Source organism: Cherax quadricarinatus, chromosome 96 (genome assembly GCF_038502225.1).
Source record: "Cherax quadricarinatus isolate ZL_2023a chromosome 96, ASM3850222v1, whole genome shotgun sequence".
NCBI classification, from domain to species: Eukaryota; Metazoa; Arthropoda; class Malacostraca; order Decapoda; family Parastacidae; genus Cherax; species Cherax quadricarinatus.
In genome coordinates this window covers 7,866,589-7,885,787 of record NC_091387.1, presented here as the reverse complement: position 1 = coordinate 7,885,787, position 19,199 = coordinate 7,866,589, and the positions used below count along the sequence as shown (strand labels likewise).

Here is a 19,199-nt window from a genome sequence, read left to right as displayed (position 1 = left end):
CCCGGCTGATCAGGAACTGACTTTAGGTGCTTGTCCAGTGCCAGCTTGAAGACTGCCAGGGGTCTGTTGGTAATCCCCCTTATGTGTGCTGGGAGGCAGTTGAACAGTCTCGGGCCCCTGACACTTATTGTATGGTCTCTTAACGTGCTAGTGACACCCCTGCTTTTCATTGGGGGGATGGAGCATCGTCTGCCAAGTCTTTTGCTTTCGTAGTGAGTGATTTTCGTGTGCAAGTTCGGTACTAGTCCCTCTAGGATTTTCCAGGTGTATATAATCATGTATCTCTCCCTCCTGCGTTCCAGGGAATACAGGTTTAGGAACCTCAAGCGTTCCCAGTAATTGAGGTGTTTTATCTCCGTTATGCGCGCCGTGAAAGTTCTCTGTACATTTTCTAGGTCGGCAATTTCACCTGCCTTGAAAGGTGCTGTTAGTATGCAGCAATATTCCAGCCTAGATAGAACAAGTGACCTGAAGAGTGTCATCATGGGCTTGGCCTCCCTAGTTTTGAAGGTTCTCATTATCCATCCTGTCATTTTTCTAGCAGATGCGATTGATACAATGTTATGGTCGTTGAAGGTGAGATCCTCCGACATGATCACTCCCAGGTCTTTGACGTTGGTGTTTCGCTCTATTTTGTGGCCAGAATTTGTTTTGTTCCTCATGTTTACCATATCTGAGTAATTGAAATTTCTCATCGTTGAACTTCATATTGTTTTCTGCAGCCCACTGAAAGATTTGGTTGATGTCCGCCTGGAGCCTTGCAGTGTCTGCAATGGAAGACACTGTCATGCAGATTCGGGTGTCATCTGCAAAGGAAGACACGGTGCTGTGGCTGACATCCTTGTCTATGTCGGATATGAGGATGAGGAACAAGATGGGAGCGAGTACTGTGCCTTGTGGAACAGAGCTTTTCACCGTAGCTGCCTCGGACTTTACTCTGTTGACGACTACTCTCTGTGTTCTGTTAGTGAGGAAATTATAGATCCATCGACCGACTTTTCCTGTTATTCCTTTAGCACGCATTTTGTGCGCTATTACGCCATGGTCACACTTGTCGAAGGCTTTTGCAAAGTCTGTACATATTACATCTGCATTCTTTTTGTCTTCTAGTGCATTTAGGACCTTGTCGTAGTGATCCAATAGTTGAGACAGACAGGAGCGACCTGTTCTAAACCCATGTTGCCCTGGGTTGTGTAACTGATGGGTTTCTAGATGGGTGGTGATCTTGCTTCTTAGGACCCTTTCAAAGATTTTTATGATATGGGATGTTAGTGCTATCGGTCTGTAGTTCTTCGCTGTTGCTTTACTGCCCCCTTTTTGGAGTGGGGCTATGTCTGTTGTTTTTAGTAACTGTGGGACGACCCCCGTGTCCATGCTCCCTCTCCATAGGATGGAAAAGGCTCGTGATAGGGGCTTCTTGCAGTTCTTGATGAACACAGAGTTCCATGAGTCTGGCCCTGGGGCAGAGTGCATGGGCATGTCATTTATCGCCTGTTCGAAGTCATTTGGCGTCAGGATAACATCGGATAGGCTTGTGTTAATCAAATTTTGTGGCTCTCTCATAAAAAATTCATTTTGATCTTCGACTCTCAGTCTGGTTAGCGGCTTGCTAAAAACTGAGTCATATTGGGACTTGAGTAGCTCACTCATTTCCTTGCTGTCATCTGTGTAGGACCCATCTTGTTTAAGTAGGGGCCCATTACTGGACGTTGTTCTCGATTTTGATTTGGCATAGGAGAAGAAATACTTTGGGTTTCTTTCGATTTCATTTATGGCTTTTAGTTCTTCCCGCGATTCCTGACTCCTAAAGGATTCTTTTAGCTTAAGTTCGATGCTTGCTATTTCTCTGACCAGTGTCTCCCTACGCATTTCAGATATATTGACCTCTTTTAGCCGCTCTGTTATTCTTTTCCGTCGCCTGTAAAGGGAGCGCCTGTCTCTTTCTATTTTACATCTACTCCTCCTTTTTCTTAGAGGAATAAGCCTTGTGCATACATCGAGTGCCACCGAGTTAATCTGTTCTAGGCATAAGTTGGGGTCTGTATTGCTTAGTGTATCTTCCCAGCTTATATCGGTTAGGACTTGGTTTACTTGGTCCCACTTTATGTTTTTGTTATTGAAGTTGAATTTGGTGAATGCTCCCTCGTGACTAGTCTCATTATGTCGGTCTGGGGCTCCACGCATACATGTCTGAACCTCAATTATGTTGTGATCTGAGTATATTGTTTTTGATATGGTGACATTTCTTATCAGATCATCATTGTTAGTGAAGATGAGGTCTAGTGTATTCTCCAGTCTAGTAGGCTCTATTATTTGCTGGTTTAAATTGAATTTTGTGCAGAGATTTAAAAGCTCGTGTGAGTGTGAGTTTTCATCAGAGCTGCCTCCTGGTGTTATTACTGCAACAATATTATTTGCTATATTCCTCCATTTTAGGTGCCTTAAGTTGAAATCCCCCAGGAGCAAGATGTTGGGTGCAGGAGCTGGAAGATTTTCCAGACAGTGGTCAATTTTTAACAGCTGTTCCTGGAATTGCTGGGATGTTGCATCCGGAGGGTTGTAGACTACCACAATGACTAGGTTTTGGTTCTCGACCTTTACTGCTAAAACTTCCACTACATCATTTGAGGCATTTAGCAGTTATGTGCAAACAAGTGACTCTGCAATGTACAGGTTAAGGATGGTATGTTGATTATGATCCTCCTATCAATTGTTTTGATGCCTTATTGTCTTGGCTTACGAATTTATTGTCTCATTTCACCCATCATAGCTACTGAATCCACAATATAAGGTATCGGAACCTCTCTGAGATCAGGTTAAGGATGCTATGGGGTTGTGATTCTCTTCTCATAGTCTTGAAATCCACAATGTTCACTTGTTCACACTTGGCTCTGGTCACTACGCTTATCGTTTCATCTCTCATTCCATTACTACGGCCAAATTTTTTACACCGTTGGTTAAAAAAAAGGAGAAATCGTTGGCAAAACCGCTGAGCGGTCCCGCCCACACCACCCACACGCCGCCCACGCACCGCCCACACCCCTGTGACCGCAGTTTTCATGCGGGAGTATGACGCCATGCGCTAGTCATCCACGTAAATACACTTGCATCTCATTATGGATGTGAGCTGCGGTATATTTTGTGAAGAGAACTTGACCTTACGTTCATCTGACTTCTGTTACGTACATGGTGACCTTACACGTAATGTACACACAGGGTGACCTTACACGTAACGTACACACAGGGTGACCTTACACATAACGTACACACAGGGTGACCTTAACACGTAACGTACACACAGGGTGACCTTACACGTAACGTACACACAGGGTGACCTTAACACGTAGCGTACACACAGGGTGACCTTAACATGTAACGTACACACAGCGTGACCTTACACGTAACGTACACACAGGGTGACCTTAACATGTAACGTACACACAGGGTGACCTTAACACGTAACGTACACACAGGGTGACCTTAACATGTAACGTACACACAGGGTGACCTTAACATGTAACGTACACACAGGGTGACCTTAACATGTAACGTACACACAGGGTGACCTTAACATGTAACGTACACACAGGGTGACCTTAACATGTAACGTTCACACAGGGTGACCTTACACGTAACGTGCACACAGGGTGACCTTAACACGTAACGTACACACAGGGTGACCTTAACATGTAACGTTCACACAGGGTGATCTTGCACGTAACGTACACACAGGGTGACCTTAACACGTAACGTACACACAGGGTGACCTTAACACGTAACGTACACACAGGGTGACCTTAACATGTAACGTACACACAGGGTGACCTTAACATGTAACGTTCACACAGGGTGACCTTAACACGTAACGTACACACAGGGTGACCTTAACATGTAACATACACACAGGGTGACCTTACACGTAACGTACACACAGGGTGACCTTAACATGTAACGTACACACAGGGTGACCTTAACATGTAACGTACGCACAGGGTGACCTTAACATGTAACGTACACACAGGGTGACCTTAGCATGTAACGTACACACAGGGTGACCTTAACATGTAACGTACACACAGGGTGACCTTAACATGTAACGTACACACAGGGTGACCTTAACACGTAACGTACACACAGGGTGACCTTAACATGTAACGTACACACAGGGTGATCTTAACATGTAACGTACACACAGGGTGGCCTTAACATGTAACGTACACACAGGGTGACCTTAACATATAACGTACACACAGGGTGACCCTAACATGTAACGTACACACAGGGTGACCTTAACATGTAACGTACACACAGGGTGACCTTACACGTAACGTACACACAGGGTGACCTTAACATGTAACGTACATACAGGGTGACCTTACACGTAACGTACACACAGGGTGACCTTAACGTGTAACGTACACACAGGGTGACCTTACACGTAACGCACACACAGGGTGACCTTAACATGTAACGTACACACAGGGTGACCTTAACATGTAACGTACACACAGGGTGACCTTAACATGTAACGTACACACAGGGTGACCTTAACATGTAACGTACACACAGGGTGACCTTAACATGTAACGTACACACAGGGTGACCTTAACATGTAACGTACACACAGGGTGACCTTAACATGTAACGTACACACAGGGTGACCTTAACACGTAACGTACACACAGGGTGACCTTAACATGTAACGTACACACAGGGTGATCTTAACATGTAACGTACACAAAGGGTGGCCTTAACATGTAACGTACACACAGGGTGACTTTACACGTAACGTACACACAGGGTGACCTTAGCACGTAATGTACACACAGGATGACCTTAACATGTAACGTACACACAGGGTGACCTCACACGTAACGTACACACAGGGTGACCTTAACACGTAACGTACACACAGGGTGACCTTAACACGTAACGTACACACAGGGTGACCTTAACACGTAATGTACACACAGGGTGACCTTAACATGTAACGTACACACAGGGTGACCTCACACGTAACGTACACACAGGGTGACCTTAACACGTAACGTACACACAGGGTGACCTTAACACGTAACGTACACACAGGGTGACCTTAACATGTAATGTACACACAGAGTGACCTTAACACGTAATGTACACACATGGAGACCTCACACGTAACGTACACACAGGGTGACCTCACACGTTACGTACACACAGGGTGATCTTAACACGTAACGTACACACAGGGTGACCTTAACACGTAATGTACACACATGGTGACCTCACACGTAACGTACACACAGGGTGACCTCACACGTAACGTACACACAGGGTGACCTTAACATGTAACGTACACACAGGGTGACCTTAACATGTAACGTTCACACAGGGTGACCTTAACATGTAACGTTCACACAGGGTGACCTTAACATGTAACGTACACACAGGGTGACCTTAATATGTAACGTACACACAGGGTGACCTTAACACGTAACGTACACACAGGGTGACCTCACACGTAACGTACACACAGGGTGACCTTAACATGTAACGTACATACAGGGTGACCTTAACACGTAACGTACACACAGGGTGACCTTAACATGTAACGTACACACAGGGTGACCTTAACACGTAACGTACACACAGGGTGACCTTAACACGTAACGTACACACAGAGTGACCTTAACGTGTAACGTACACACACACACACACACACACACTCAAAGAAAAAGATCTTGGGGTGAGTATAACACCGAGCACATCTCCTGAGGCACACATCAACCAGATAACTGCTGCAGCATATGGGCGCCTGGCAAGCCTGAGAACAGCGTTCCGATACCTCAGTAAGGAATCGTTCAGGACCCTGTACACCGTGTACGTCAGACCCATACTGGAGTATGCAGCACCAGTTTGGAACCCACACCTAGTCAAGCACGTCAAGAAATTAGAGAAAGTGTGTAGATCGTTGTTTTGAAAATGTGAGGCTGTAATTGTATATTCTGTACATATCTATTGAGAATACAGTTATATTTTTATAGTAGTAGTTTACATAACCTGTGAAGAGGGCTGGTGAAAGGGTATCAGAGACACTCAAGATGATCAGCCATGATGTATTACCCCTAGACAAATAAGGCCATTAAGTAAAAGCTACCCCCACACTAGAACATGTAGTGAGAACCTTACTATCAAAGTAATAAGGGACAAACCAACGTAACATGGTTTGCAATATGACTGGTTCCAGAGTTAAGGAGTACATTCTACGAGGAGAGGTTAAGACACTGCAGGACAGGAGGGACATGATAACGACATATAAAATTCTGAGAGGAATTGACAAGGTGGACAGAGACAGGATGTTCCAGAGATGAGACACAGCAACAAGGGGTCACAACTGCAGTGTCCTCCATCTATGACACTGCAAGACTCAAGCGGACATTAACCATATCTTTACATGGACAGCGGAAAACAATATGTGAAGGACCTGGGAGTGATAATGTCAGAGAATCTCACTTTCAAAATTCACAACAATGTATCTACCACATCTGCTAGGATAATGATAAGATGGATAATGAGAACCTTCAAAACTAGGATCACCAAGCCCATGATGATTCTCTTCAAATCACTTGTTCTCTCTAGGTTGGAATATTGCTGTACACTTACTGAAGGCTGGTGAAATTGCAGACTTGGAGAATGTACAGAGAACTTTCACTGCACGTTTAAGTACGAAGAAGCACTTAAACTACTGGGAATGGCTAGGTTCCTTGACTTGTACTTCCTGGTATGCAGGCGAGAAAGATGCATGATAATAAACACTTGGATAATTCTCTAAAGACTAGTCCCAAATTTACACATGAAAATCACTCCCTACGAAAGCAAAAGACTAGGCAGACGAAGCAACATCTGCCCAATGAAAAGCAGGGGTGTCACTAGCACGATAAGAGACCATACAATAAGTGTCAGGGGCCCGAGACTGTTCAACTGCCTCCCTGCGTACATAAGGGGGATTACCAATAACCCCTGGGTGTCTTCAAGACCCCTGGTTGTCTTCAAGACCCCTGGTTGTCTTCTAGACCCCTGGGGGTCTTCAAGACCCCTGGGTGTCTTCAAGACCCCTGGTTGTCAAGACCCCTGGTTGTCTTCAAGACCCCTGGTTGTCTTCTAGACCCCTGGGGGTCTTCAAGACCCCTGGGTGTCTTCAAGACCCCTGGTTGTCAAGACCCCTGGTTGTCTTCAAGACCCCTGGCTGTCTTCAAGACCCCTGGTTGTCTTCAAGACCCCTGGGTGTCAAGACCCCTGGCTGTCTTCAAGACCCCTGGCTGTCTTCAAGACCCCTGGCTGTCTTCAAGACCCCTGGCTGTCTTCAAGACCCCTGGCTGTCATCAAGACCCCTGGCTGTCTTCAAGACCCCTGGCTGTCTTCAAGACCCCTGGCTGTCTTCAAGACCCCTGGCTGTCATCAAGACCCCTGGCTGTCTTCAAGACCCCTGGCTGTCTTCAAGACCCCTGGCTGTCTTCAAGACCCCTGTGTGTCTTCAGTACCACGAGCTGTCATCAAGACCCCTGGCTGTCTTCAAGACCCCTGGCTGTCTTCAAGACCCCTGGCTGTCTTCAAGACCCCTGGCTGTCTTCAAGACCCCTGGCTGTCTTCAAGACCCCTGGCTGTCTTCAAGACCCCTGGCTGTCTTCAAGACCCCTGGCTGTCTTCAAGACCCCGGGCTGTCATCAAGACCCCTGGCTGTCTTCAAGACCCCTGGCTGTCTTCAAGACCCCTGGCTGTCTTCAAGACCCCTGGCTGTCTTCAAGACCCCTGGCTGTCTTCAAGACCCCTGGCTGTCTTCAAGACCCCTGGCTGTCTTCAAGAAGGCACTGGACAGACACCTAAAGTCAGTACCTGACCAGCCGGACTGTGGTTATGTTGGTTTATGTGCGGCCAACAGTAACAGCCTGTTTGATCAGGCCCTGATCCACCACGAGGCCTGGTCACACACCACGCCGCGGGGGCGTTGATCCCCTAAAAACCCTCACCGGGTATCCACAGTGATGTGAACGAGATACACACAGCATAAGCTGTGTGTGTACAGGTGTGTGTGCACCGTGTGTGTATGGTGCTCATTTGTGCACATAAGTGCACAGGTGTACAAGCAAGGAGGCTGTGAGAGAATATTAATTGGACAGAAGAGAGTAAAAGATACATTAGGGAGTGGCCAAGGCCAAGCCTTTCACTGTGTGGCCCACTGCCTGGTTCACTGTGTGGCCCACTGCCTGGTTCACTGTGTGGCCCACTGCCTGGTTCACTGTGTGGCCCACTGCCTGGTTCACTGTGTGGCCCACTGCCTGGTTCACTGTGTGGCCCACTGCCTGGTTCACTGTGTGGCCCACTGCCTGGTTCACTGTGTGGCCCACTGTGTGACCTGGTTCACTGTGTGGCCCACTGCCTGGTTCAGTGTGTCCACTGCCTGGTTCACCCCACTGCCTGGTTCACTGTGTGGCCCACTGCCTGGTTCACTGTGTGGCCCACAGCCTGGTTCACTGTGTGGCCCACTGCCTGGTTCACTGTGTGGTCCACTGCCTGGTTCACTGTGTGGCCCACTGCCTGGTTCACTGTGTGGTCCACTGCCTGGTTCACTGTGTGGTGAACTGCCTGGTTCACTGTGTGGCCCACTGCCTGGTTCACTGTGTGGCCCACTGCCTGGTTCACTGTGTGGTCCACTGCCTGGTTCACTGTGTGGTCTACTGCCTGGTTCACTGTGTGGCCCACTGCCTGGTTCACTGTGTGGCCCACTGCCTGGTTCACTGTGTGGCCCACTGCCTGGTTCACTGTGTGGCCCACTGCCTGGTTCACTGTGTGGTCCACTGCTTGGTTCACTGTGTGGTCCACTGCCTGGTTCACTGTGTGGCCCACTGCCTGGTTCACTGTGTGGTCCACTGCCTGGTTCACTGTGTGGTCCACTGCCTGGTTCACTGTGTGGTCCACTGCCTGGTTCACTGTGTGGCCCACTGCCTGGTTCACTGAGTAGTGCACTGCCTGGTTCACTATGTGGTCCACTGCCTGGTTCGCTGTGTGGTCCACTGCCTGGTTCACTGTGTGGTCCACTGCCTGGTTCACTGTGTGGCCCACTGCCTGGTTCACTGTGTAGTGCACTGCCTGGTTCACTGTGTGGTCCACTGCCTGGTTCACTGTGTGGCCCACTGCCTGGTTCACTGTGTAGTGCACTGCCTGGTTCACTGTGTGGTCCACTGCCTGGTTCACTGTGTGGTCCACTGCCTGGTTCACTGTGTGGTCCACTGCCTGGTTCACTGTGTGGTCCACTGCCTGGTTCACTATGTGGTCCACTGCCTGTTCACTGTGTGGTGCACTATGTGGTCCACTGCCTGGTTCACTGTGTGGTCCACTGCCTGGTTCACTGTGTGGTCCACTGCCTGGTTCACTATGTGGTCCACTGCCTGTTCACTGTGTGGTGCACTATGTGGTCCACTGCCTGGTTCACTGTGTGGTCCACTGCCTGGTTCCCTGTGTGGTCCACTGCCTGGTTCACTGTGTGGTCCACTGCCTGGTTCACTGTGTGGTCCACTGCCTGGTTCACTGTGTGGCCCACTGCCTGGTTCACTGTGTGGCCCACTGCCTGGTTCACTGTGTAGTGCACTGCCTGGTTCACTGAGTAGTGCACTGCCTGGTTCACTGTGTGGTGCACTGCCTGGTTCACTGTGTGGTCCACTGCCTGGTTCACTGTGTGGCCCACTGCCTGGTTCACTGTGTGGTCCACTGCCTGGTTCACTGTGTGGCCCACTGCCTGGTTCACTGTGTGGCCCACTGCCTGGTTCACTGTGTGGCCCACTGCCTGGTTCACTGTGTGGCCCACTGCCTGGTTCACTGTGTGGTCCACTGCCTGGTTCACTGTGTGGCCCACTGCCTGATTCACTGTGTGGTCCACTGCCTGGTTCACTGTGTGGCCCACTGCCTGGTTCACTGTGTGGCCCACTGCCTAGTTCACTGTGTGGTCCACTGCCTGGTTCACTGTGTGGTCCACTGCCTGATTCACTGTGTGGTCCACTGCCTGGTTCACTGTGTGGCCCACTGCCTGGTTCACTGTGTGGTCCACTGCCTGATTCACTGTGTGGTCCACTGCCTGGTTCACTGTGTGGCCCACTGCCTGGTTCACTGTGTGATCCACTGCCTGGTTCACTGTGTGGCCCACTGCCTGGTTCACTGTGTGGTCCACTGCCTGGTTCACTGTGTGGCCCACTGCCTGGTTCACTGTGTGGTCCACTGCCTGGTTCACTGTGTGGTCCACTGCCTGGTTCACTGTGTGGTCCACTGCCTGGTTCACTGTGTGGCCCACTGCCTAGTTCACTGTGTGGTTCACTGCCTAGTTCACTGTGTGGTTCACTGCCTGGTTCACTGTGTGGTCCACTGCCTGGTTCACTGTATGGTCCACTGCCTGGTCCACTGTGTGGTTCACTGCCTGGTCCACTGCGTGGTTCCCTGCCTTGGTTTACTGTCTGCTCCAATGCCCGCTCCACTGCCTGGTCCACTGCCTGGTCCACTGTGTGGTTCACTGCCTGGTTCACTGCCTGGTCCACTGTGTGGTTCACTGCCTGGTTCACTGCCTGCTCCACTGTGTGGTTCACTGCCTGGTCCGCTGCCTGCTCCACTGCCTGGTTCACTGCGTGCTCCACTGCCTGGTTCACTGCCTGCTTCACTGCCTGCTCCACTGCCTGGTTCACTGCCTGGTTCACTGCCTGGTTCACTGCCTGGTTCACTGCCTGGTCCACTGCCTGGTTCACTGCCTGCTCCACTGCCTGCTCCACTGCCTGCTCCACTGCCTGGTTCACTGCCTGGTTCACTGCCTGCTCCACTGCCTGCTTCACTGCCTGGTCCACTGCCTGGTTCACTGCCTGCTCCACTGCCTGGTTCACTGCCTGCTTCACTGCCTGCTCCACTGCCTGCTTCACTGCCTGCTCCACTGCCTGCTTCACTGCCTGCTCCACTGCCTGGTCCACTGCCTGGTCCACTGCCTGCTTCACTGCCTGCTTCACTGCCTGCTTCACTGCCTGGTCCACTGCCTGGTCCACTGCCTGGTCCACTGCCTGGTTCACTGCCTGCTCCACTGCCTGCTTCACTGCCTGGTCCACTGCCTGGTTCACTGCCTGCTTCACTGCCTGGTCCACTGCCTGGTTCACTGCCTGGTTCACTGCCTGCTCCACTGCCTGCTTCACTGCCTGGTCCACTGCCTGGTTCACTGCCTGCTCCACTGCCTGTTTCACTGCCTGGTCCACTGCCTGGTTCACTGCCTGGTTTACTGCCTGGTCCACTGCCTGGTTCACTGCCTGGTCCACTGCCTGGTTCACTGCCTGCTCCACTGCCTGTTTCACTGCCTGGTCCACTGCCTGGTTCACTGCCTGGTTTACTGCCTGGTCCACTGCCTGGTTCACTGCCTGCTCCACTGCCTGGTTCACTGCCTGCTCCACTGCCTGCTCCACTGCCTGGTTCACTGCCTGCTCCACTGCCTGGTTCACTGCCTGCTCCACTGCCTGGTTCACTGCCTGCTCCACTGCCTGGTTCACTGCCTGCTCCACTGCCTGGTTCACTGCCTGCTCCACTGCCTGGTTCACTGCCTGCTCCACTGCCTGGTTCACTGCCTGGTTCACTGCCTGCTTCACTGCCTGCTCCACTGCCTGGTTCACTGCCTGCTCCACTGCCTGGTCCACTGCCTGGTTCACTGCCTGGTTCACTGCCTGCTTCACTGCCTGCTCCACTGCCTGGTTCACTGCCTGGTCCACTGCCTGGTCCACTGCCTGGTTCACTGCCTGGTTCACTGCCTGCTCCACTGCCTGGTCCACTGCCTGGTCCACTGCCTGCTCCACTGCCTGGTTCACTGCCTGCTCCACTGCCTGGTTCACTGCCTGCTCCACTGCCTGGTTCACTGCCTGCTTCACTGCCTGCTTCACTGCCTGCTCCACTGCCTGGTTCACTGCCTGCTCCACTGCCTGGTTCACTGCCTGCTCCACTGCCTGCTCCACTGCCTGGTTCACTGCCTGCTTCACTGCCTGCTCCACTGCCTGGTTCACTGCCTGGTTCACTGCCTGGTTCACTGCCTGCTCCACTGCCTGCTCCACTGCCTGCTTCACTGCCAGGTCACTATTACAACTACCAGTACGTGTACTCACCTAGTATTGCTTGCAGGGGTCGAGTCACAGCTCCTGGGCTGTCCTGTAGTAACACCAACACTATCACAGACCACTTAGTAAGACACATCTACAACAGTCACGTATCATTATTCCGAAACGTTGCGTCTACACAGTAGACGTAACTTTAGTAGTAGAGATGTGAAGACGATGTCATCAGTCCGTCAGCCTTGAAAACTTAGTTTTGAGGTGGTCAGTCCCTCAAATATGTATTTAATTGGATAAAATAATAATATATTCCGGTGGTGAAAATTCCATTTTCTAATATTTAGCCTTCACTCTTTTACCTTCCCGTTTTCTTTATCTTCTCGTTTTTGTTTACCTTCCCGTTTTCTTTATCTTCCCGTTTTTTACCTTTCCGTTTTCTTTATCTTCCCATTTTTGTTTACCTTCCCATTTACTTTCCCATTATATTTATTTTCCAGTTTTTTCTTACCTTTCCGTTTTCTTTATCTTCCCGTTTTTTACCTTTCCGTTTTCTTTATCTTCCCATTTTTGTTTACCTTCCCGTTTTTTACTTTCCCATTTTCGTTATTTTCCCGTTTAAGTTTACATTCCCGTTTTCTGTATCTAACCATTTCTGTTGACCTTCCAGACTTGTTTACATTCCGTTTTCTAATGGTCGTCTTCCCATTTTCAGGAGCTGAGTTGAGGGGTGACTAAACTAAGATGGACTTAAATCTGATCCACGCTAGTGAGGTAAGTAGAAATTAGGTAAAGATAGGCGACAATCAGGTGTAATTGGGTACAAAATCGGGTAAATTCAGACTGCAGACATGTGAAATCGGGTAAAATCTGTTGAAATTATGTAAAAATCGGGCGTAATATGGTAAAAATCGAGTGAAATCATACTGCATTCAGGTGAAACCGATTGAAAATCTGTTGGAATCGTGTGAAATCGGTTGAAATTAGGTAATAATCGGGTGCAACAGGGTAAAAATCAGGTGAAATCAAACTGTATTAGGGAGAAATCTGCAGCAAATATGATGAAATCAGACGGAATCTTGTAAAATCTGTTATAATTAGAGGAAAATCTTTTGAAAAGTGTAAATCTCTTGAAATCGGATGAAAATCTGTTGAAATCGGATGGAAATCTGTTGAAATCGGATGGAAATCTGTTGAAATTGGATGACCCTAAAGTGAGATCATGTGGCAAAATGAGATTAGGTGGAGTTCAGGTGAAATCAGTTGAAATCAGATTAACAGATGTGACATGTGCATTTAGGGCTAAATCGGGAAAGCGCGGAAAGTTAACATGATATAATTCGGAAGTCAAGTGAAATCTGGTAAAAACAAGTTGAAAATCTGATGAAATCAGGCAATAATTATGTGAAATCAGGTGAAAATTAGAGCAATGGCACCATAGCTAAGCATCCTGTACTCACCGATTACTATTATTATTGTTATTATTATTATTATTATTATTATTATTATTATTATTATTATCATTTACTTTCTGCAATAGCATGCTTAGCATAGTTAACAAGGACTGTCTGGACAGTCATAGAGGCTTCGATAGGCTGTCCATGTCTTGCAAATTCACCCATCTTGCTTCTCCACCAGCTGGCTATGTCTGCCAACCCACATTTTCACGTTTTTGACAGCGTTATGTTACATTATTTCTATGGTAATTATGTTCTGTGAGTCTTATATGTACCCGTGATCTCTCTCAGGTGAGTGTGGAAGGTCGGGGCGTTCGTGAAGCCGGAGAAGTGAATCCTCCGGGTTCGGAAACCGTGAGGGTGAGTGGATGGTTATGGAAGCCTGAGACAGGGTGGACCTGGTGTCCTTTTGAAGAGGCTGTGACATCCGACACCATCTGGAATGGATGGTCTTGGAGTCCCTCTGAAGGGTGCCGTCCTGCCAACCCCTGGGGAGGGAGATGGTCATGGAGTAGCAGTGAAGGATTTTTGCCAGCTAATGGATGGGCTTGTAGCCCCTCTGAAGGATCCTTTCCAGCCGACAATTGGACCAGTGGATGGTCCTGGAGTCCAACTGAAAGGATTACACATACCCACACACTTCGTGGCATGTGGTCGTGGAGTCCATCAAAACTAACTGTTCCATCTTGGAGAATAAATCGGAGAAGAAATCGTTCCTATAAACGTTCGAAAGCAAGTCGTGAACGCCAGTTTCAAACACATGAGTTACACAATAGGCAAAACGACAGATTTCCAGGAAGAAGTTCCTCCAGTTCATATCCCAATGAAGAAGAGAATTCTCCTTCACCTTTGAAAATGTTTAATCCAACTCCACAAGACGGCAGTGTGCTCACTCCAGAGCCCCAAGTGTCGGATACCAAAGACTCTGTTTGTCTGCCCAACGTGGGTCATTCTCCCACCACTAGTCAAGCTCCACTCTCACCGTCTTCTCACCTGTCTTCTGAGACTCCAGTCTCTTTCCTTGGGTTTTATCAGAGTAACCAGGAGTCTAGAAGTCCATCTCCGGTGGATGTGTTGAGCGAGCCTTTAGGAAGCTTACTACAGGTGGATGCATTCATACACACTCCACCAGGTGAGGGATTCAACAGCCAGTATTCAGTAGATGAATTTATGCACTCACCCAAAATGGGATGGTCTAATAGTTCCCTTTCACTCGAGACCAACAACGCGCTGCAGAATGAAGTAAACACATCTTTAAATAAATCAGAAATTAGTACATCTGAAACCATACAATCTCCAGAGAAGTGTTCCCCATTAAGAGTTCTCCTACCCGGGCAAACAGAGAAAGGAGGTGTCACTGTGAAATGTTCACCTCCAACAAACACCACTGTTCTGTCTCCACCGACAGGTACATTCACTGGTCTGTCTGTCAGTCATTATGTGTCGGACTCGGGTACAGTGAAGGAATCATCTCCTGTGTTGTTGACTTATAGAAATACAGGAGAACCCACTAGTCTAAACATGATTAGTGAGGCATCAACAGTACTGGAACACTGCAGGACCCCCTCACCAGTACTAAAAAGATCCGGGGCGCCCTTAGAAGTACTGGAACACGGCAGGACCCCCTCACCAGTACTAGGAAGATTCAGGACGCCCTCACCAGTACTAGAACACTGCAGGACCCCTTCACCAGTACTAGAAATATCTAAGACTCCATCACCATCACAAAAACACTCCAGGACTCCATCACCAGTACTGGAAAGATCCCGTACTCCATCAACAGTACTGGAACGATCAGCTACTTCATCACCAACACTGGAAAGATCAAGGACTTCATCAACATCACTGGAAAGATCAAGGACCTCATCAAAAACACTGGAAAACTCAAAGATTCCATCATTATCCCTGGAAGGTTTGAAGAGTCCATCACCAGAAAAAGAAAGACGGTTCCAGTATCCCCCAGCTGGTGAAGACTCCCTAATAACACGATCTTACACCAGATCACCAGCATATTTATTTCTACCAACTCTGGAAAGATGCAGGACACTATCACTATCTTCTCTATCCTCAGAAACACTGGAAACATCCAGGGATCCAACACCTGTACTGGAAGACTCCAGGAGTCCAACACCAGTACTAGAAAGGTCCAGGAGTCCAACACCAGTACTAGAAAGGTCCAGGAGCCCAACACCAATACTAGAAAGGTCCAGGAGTCCAACACCAATACTAGAAAGGTCCAGGAGTCCAACACCAATACTAGAAAGATCCAGGAGTCCAACACCAATACTAGAAAGATCCAGGAGTCCAACACCAATACTAGAAAGGTCCAGGAGCCCAACACCAATACTAGAAAGGTCCAGGAGCCCAACACCAATACTAGAAAGATCCAGGAGTCCAACACCAATACTAGAAAGGTCCAGGAGCCCAACACCAATACTAGAAAGATCCAGGAGTCCAACACCAATACTAGAAAGGTCCAGGAGTCCAACATCAATACTAGAAAGGTCCAGGAGCCCAACATCAGTAGTAGAAATGTCCAGGACTCCAACACCAGTACTAGAAAGGTCCAGGAGTCCAACACCAATACTAGAAAGGTCTAGGAGTCCAACACCAATACTAGAAAGGTCCAGGAGTTCAACACCAATACTAGAAAGGTCCAGGAGCCCAACACCAATACTAGAAAGGTCCAGGAGTCCAACACCAATACTAGAAAGGTCCAGGAGTCCAACACCAATACTAGAAAGGGCCAGGAGCCCAACACCAATACTAGAAAGGTCCAGGAGCCCAACATCAGTACTAGAAAGGTTCAGGAGTCCAACACCAGTACTAGAAATGGCCAGGAGTCCAACACCAATACTAGAAAGGTCCAGGTGTCCAACACCAATACTAGAAAGGTCCAGGAGTCCAACACCAATACTAGAAAGGTCCAGGAGTCCAACACCAATACTAGAAAGGCCCAGGAGTCCAACACCAATACTAGAAAGGTCCAGGAGCCCAACACCAATACTAGAAAGGTCCAGGAGCCCAACATCAATACTAGAAAAGTTCAGGAGTCCAACACCAGTACTAGAAAGGGCTAGGAGTCCAACACCAATACTAGAAAGGTCCAGGTGTCCAACACCAATACTAGAAAGGGCCAGGAGTCCAACACCAGTACTAGAAAGGTCCAGGAGTCCAACACCAGTACTAGAAAGGTCCAGGAGTCCAACACCAGTACAAGAAAGGTCCAGGTGTCCAACACCAGTACTAGAAAGGTCCAGGTGTCCAACACCAGTACTAGAAAGGCTCAGGAGTCCAACACCAATACTAGAAAGGTCCAGGTGTCCAACACCAGTACTAGAAAGGTCCAGGTGTCCAACACCAGTACTAGAAAGGTCCAGGTGTCCAACAACAGTACTAGAAAGGTCCAGGAGTCCAACAACAGTATTAGAAAGGTCCAGGAGTACAACGCCAGTACTAGAAAGGTCCAGGAGTCCAACACCAGTACTAGAAAGGTCCAGGAGTCCAACACCAGTACTAGAAAGGTCCAGGAGTACAAAACCAATGCTAGAAAGGTCCAGGAGCCCAACACCAGTACTAGAAAGATCCAGGAGTCCAACACCAATACTAGAAAGGTCCAGGAGTCCAACACCAGTACTAGAAAGGTCCAGAAGTTCAACACCAATACTAGAAAGGTCCAGGAGTCCAACACCAATACTAGAAAGGTCCAAGAGTCCAACACCAGTACTAGAAAGGTCCAGGAGTCCAACACCAATACTAGAAAGGTTCAGGAGCCCAACACCAATAATAGAAAGGTCCAGGAGTCCAGCACCAGTACTAGAAAGGTTCAGGAGTCCAATACAGGTACTAGAAAGGTCCAGGAGTCCAACACCAATACTAGAAAGCTCCAAGTGTCCAACACCAGTACTAGAAAGATCCAGGAGTCCAACACCAGTACTAGAAAGGTCCAAGAGTCCACCACCAGTACTAGAAAGATCCAAGTGTCCAACACCAGTACTAGAAAGGTCCAGGGGTACAAAACCAATACTAGAAAGGTCCAGGAGTTTAATAACAGTACTAGAAAGGTCCAGGGGTACAAAACCAATACTAGAAAGGTCCAGGAGTCCAACATCAATACTAGAAAGGTCCAGGAGTCCAACACCAGTACTAGAAAGGTCAAGGAGTACAAAACCAATACTAGGAAGGTCCAGGAGTCCAACAACAGTACTAGAAAGGTCCAGGAGTCCAACACCAATACTAGAAAGGTCCAGGAGTCCAACACCAGTACTAGAAAGGTCCAGGAGCACAAAACCAATACCAGAAAGGTCCAGGAGTCCAACACCAATACCAGAAAGGTCCAGGAGTCCAACACCAGACTATGTTGTCGCATCAGCATTAAAAGTATCTCGGAAGCCATTACCTTCTTCTTGGTTTTTGCCAGAATCGGAAATTTGCGAAAATCCATCACTTTCTATTGTGTCTTCACCATCACTGGCAAGGTCCAGGAGTCCATCACCAGATTATTCTTTGTCACCATCACCTGAAAGGTCCAGGAGTCCATCACTTACTCTGGATAAATCCAAGAGTCCATTGCCAGTTCTGGAAAGATCCATGAACCAGTTGCCAGTGCTGGAAAGATCCATGAACCAGTTGCCAGTGCTGGAAAGATCCAAGAACCAGTTGCCATTGCTGGAAAGATCCAAGAACCAGTTGCCAGTGCTGGAAAGATCCAAGAACCAGTTGCCATTGCTGGAAAGATCTAAAAATCCATCACCAGCTGTTTGTTTACCAACATCAGAAAAATCCAGCCAGTCTCCACCAGCTGGGATGCCATCACTTGATAGATCGTCCAGTAAATCTGTTGATGATTCTTTTTCATCGTTGGAAAGCAACAGTGAAGGAATAATCGACTTATCTTTAAGTGGAATTGTGACTCTGTCAACAAGGAAACGAACTGCGAGTTCATTACATAGTATAGACGATAAACCAGCGAAGAAAATGTGTTCAGTGCCATCTAATAATGAGGGTAATGTCAACCTTTCAGAGTACGAGAGTTGTAGCGCATCTTTTACATTGAGTTTTAAAAGAAACCTCTCTCCCGACGAAGCTACTTCCATGAGCCAAATCCAGAAAAAATGCAAAACTGATGCCTCGTCAGTGGACACAGCTGCCTTGCTAGCAAGGCTCCATGACTTCATGTTGACACCAAGACAGAAGAGCCCTGGTCACTGCAAGCCCATGACCACCCGATCAGCTGCTCGTAGGCTCCTCGAGAGGTCCCCCAACCATCAACTTCTCTACATTGCTGACAAGCGGGTACGATCCTCTCAGGCTTCTTACTGTCTTATTCATCAGGAAACAATCACCATTGTCTTGTTCATGACTCGCTCAGTGATTCAGTTAGAGCTTCGTAACACTGAGGCGTTGCTTAGTTAAGATGTCTGGGTGGCCCGGTGGCCTGGTGGCTAAAGCTCCCGCTTCACACACGGAGGGCCCGGGTTCGATTCCCGGCGGGTGGAAACATTTCGACACGTTTCCTTACACCTGTTGTCCTGTTCACCTAGCAGCAAATAGGTACCTGGGTGTTAGTCGACTGGTGTGGGTGGCATCCTGGGGGACAAGATTAAGGACCACAATGGAAATAAGTTAAGACAGTCCTTGATGACGC

At 48.5% G+C, this 19,199-nt stretch overlaps 2 protein-coding genes across 4 annotated transcripts in view; one reads left to right on the top strand and one right to left on the bottom strand.

Moving 5' to 3' along the window:
• Positions 1-19,199, bottom strand: part of LOC128701699 (uncharacterized) — a 139,875-nt gene that overhangs the window by 26,156 nt on the left and 94,520 nt on the right. The window lies entirely within an intron of this gene.
• Positions 1-19,199, top strand: part of LOC128701698 (serine/arginine repetitive matrix protein 2) — a 40,342-nt gene that overhangs the window by 7,834 nt on the left and 13,309 nt on the right. Inside the window, exons 2-3 of the mRNA XM_053795554.2 lie at positions 12,811-12,869; positions 13,844-18,847. Coding sequence (XP_053651529.2) covers positions 12,840-12,869; positions 13,844-18,847 — 5,034 coding nt within the window. The 5' untranslated portion in view covers positions 12,811-12,839. The remainder of the gene's footprint in view (positions 1-12,810; positions 12,870-13,843; positions 18,848-19,199) is intronic.